We start from the raw sequence: 2,539 nt of genomic DNA on the forward strand, positions 1-2,539 counted from the left end.
TTTTCGGAGCCGGCCCTGATGCGAAACCTTCAAAACTTCGTCGTTTTGATTAATCTTACATTAAAACTACCTTGTTTCTTTAAATTTAGTGCCTGCAAACTATTTCCATAATTTTACTTTTTTTTTTGAAAGGCCGAATTATATAAAAACCAAAAGAGAGACCACTTACAAGAGGCAAGTAGCCCAAACAAAAGAAGCTAGACAAAACAAAAAGGAAAAACAATCCAACCGTACCGCTAATCAAATTGGAAAATTAACAAAGTTAAATCGGCACCAATCATCCCACTTTAAATTTGTGCTTTTGCTTCTTTGCTTCACCCATAAGAAAGAGGTCGCCTTGATGTCATTCACCATTTTAGAACATACGAAAGGGACGTTCTTAAAAATGAAGTCATTTCTTGACAACCAAATTATCCAACACGTAACCGCCAAAATTGATTGCACCGCAATTTTACTTGGAAAGTCTAGAATCTCTTCCACCGAAATAAAATTCGGCCGTCTTGGAAGCTTAACCCAATCAAGTATAAACGACCATATTACTTTAGTCACCTTGCACTGAACAAACATATGTTGTGTGGTTTCGGCACTGTCACCACAAAATACGCAACACACATCTTCCAATATAATAATACCTCTTGTTGACAAAGCCCATTTAGTTGCTATGCGATCCAATAACAACCTCCAAATAAAACAGTTAATCTTGATGGGGACCCATTTTAACCATAACATAAAATCTACAACCGGATGAACCAGATTATCATATTCCCACCTGAAAGAGCTCACTAAGAAATCTGCAAATGAACCATCTGATTCTTGCCATCTCCATTTATCCTCTGCTAAAGACAAAACAACACTTGAAAGAACACAATTAAGTTGTTCAAATTGTAACTGGCCCGAAGTGGGCCTTTTCTTCCATCTCCATTTCCACCCTAATTCATTATTAATCCATTCATAGCACTCCATTAAAAAGACATCTTTTTGTTTCTCCAATTTAAATAATAATGGAAATAGCTCCTTTAACGGTTTATCACCAACCCAACAGTCAAGCCAAAATAGTGTTTTATCCCCTTTACCAACTTGAGGTTTCAGCCTTTCCACCATTTTCCTATTGTCCATATTCCCACCTCTATCTCCATATACTATATTCCTCCATGTACCACCTAAGGAACTTTTAACCGGGATCGTATCCCATTTACGTATACTCTTATGTACTGCCGAGATCACCTTGACCCAAAGAGACCCATTACAAGCTTTATATCGAGTTAACCATTTCGCAAGTAATGCCATATTCATAGCCTTCAAACTGCCAACCCCAAGCCACCGCGTTCTTTATCCAAAATAATCCTATTCCAAGCCACCCAACTTATTTTATCTTTCTCTTCCGACCCTCCCCATAAGAACCGTCTCCTCTTACTTTCAAGTTGTTTTAAAACCTTTGTCGGAGCCTTAAAAATGGAGAAGTAATATGTTCCCAAGCTTCCCAAAACTGTTTTAACAAGAGTCAAACGACCCCCAAATGACAAAGTGTGTGCCTTCCATTTAGAAAGTTTTTTTTATCGAATTTATCCATAATCGGTTGCCAATTACAACTTCTCCCCATGTTCGCGCCAATTGGGAGACCAAGATATAGGAAAGGGAGTTTACCTGCTTTGCAATGTAATAAGTGTGCACCACTTTCCACACTCGACCAGTCAACTTTGACACCATATAATGTACTCTTCTTTAAATTGACTTTTAATCCAGAAGTAACATGAAAGCATCTCAAAACCCGGTTTAAATTCAAGAGATTGGAGGAGCACCACTCACCAATGAACACTGCGTCATCCGCATATAACAAATGTGAAATAAGGGGACCATTCCATGGTGTTTGAATACCTTTGAAAATACCTTCTGAACACGCCGTTTTTATTGCAACATTCAACGCCTCCATAGCTATGATAAATAAAAAGGGGGAAAGTGCATCACCTTGACGGACTCCCCTCCTTAAGTCGAATTCGGTTGAAGGCGAACCATTAATTAAGACTAAAGATCTGGCCGAGTTGAACATGCCCTTAATCCAACATCTCCACTTTTCAGGAAATCTCATTTGAGCCATGATGGAATCAAGAAACCGCCAATTAACAGAGTCGAAAGCCTTATCTAAGTCAACCTTGAAAATCAATACTTTTTTGTTAGTCTTCTTGCACCAAGCTACAACTTCATTAAGAATTAGTGCCCCCTCAGTAATATTTCTTCCAGAAATGTATGCTGATTGTTCTTCACCTATAACCGAACCAATCACTTCTTTTATGGGATTGGCCAAGATTTTTGAAATAATCTTGGGTATACACCCGATGAAATTGATAGGGCGAAAATCTGTAATTCTTTGAGGATCCTCCACCTTTGGTAACAAAGTAATTGAAGAAACACTAAGTGAACCCTGGACAGATTATAGATAATCTGGGGGTTAAGTAATGTTTCCCACGGATGAGATCTAGCTGAGAAGGTTGTTCTTCAGGAGACCTGCAAAACAGACACCGTAAGCTCGTCACTGAGAAGG

The 2,539-nt window shown here is 38.6% G+C and overlaps 1 protein-coding gene across 1 annotated transcript; it reads right to left on the reverse strand.

The window, feature by feature from the left end:
* Positions 1–240: 240 nt before the first annotated feature.
* LOC143543750 (uncharacterized) lies at positions 241–1,287 on the reverse strand. The gene has a single exon (XM_077036002.1). The coding sequence runs from the start codon at positions 1,285–1,287 to the stop codon at positions 241–243; it is 1,047 nt and encodes a 348-aa protein (XP_076892117.1).
* Positions 1,288–2,539: the final 1,252 nt, after the last annotated feature.

This window comes from Bidens hawaiensis, unplaced genomic scaffold (genome assembly GCF_021521415.1).
Source record: "Bidens hawaiensis isolate Kalapana, Puna unplaced genomic scaffold, B.hawaiensis_p1.1 tig00013295_1, whole genome shotgun sequence".
Classification (NCBI taxonomy): domain Eukaryota; kingdom Viridiplantae; phylum Streptophyta; class Magnoliopsida; order Asterales; family Asteraceae; genus Bidens; species Bidens hawaiensis.

Bases quoted from the DNA above. Each gene is read 5' to 3' on its own strand.
- LOC143543750 (XM_077036002.1), bottom strand. From the start codon at position 1,287: ATGGCATTACTTGCGAAATGGTTAACTCGATATAAAGCTTGTAATGGG.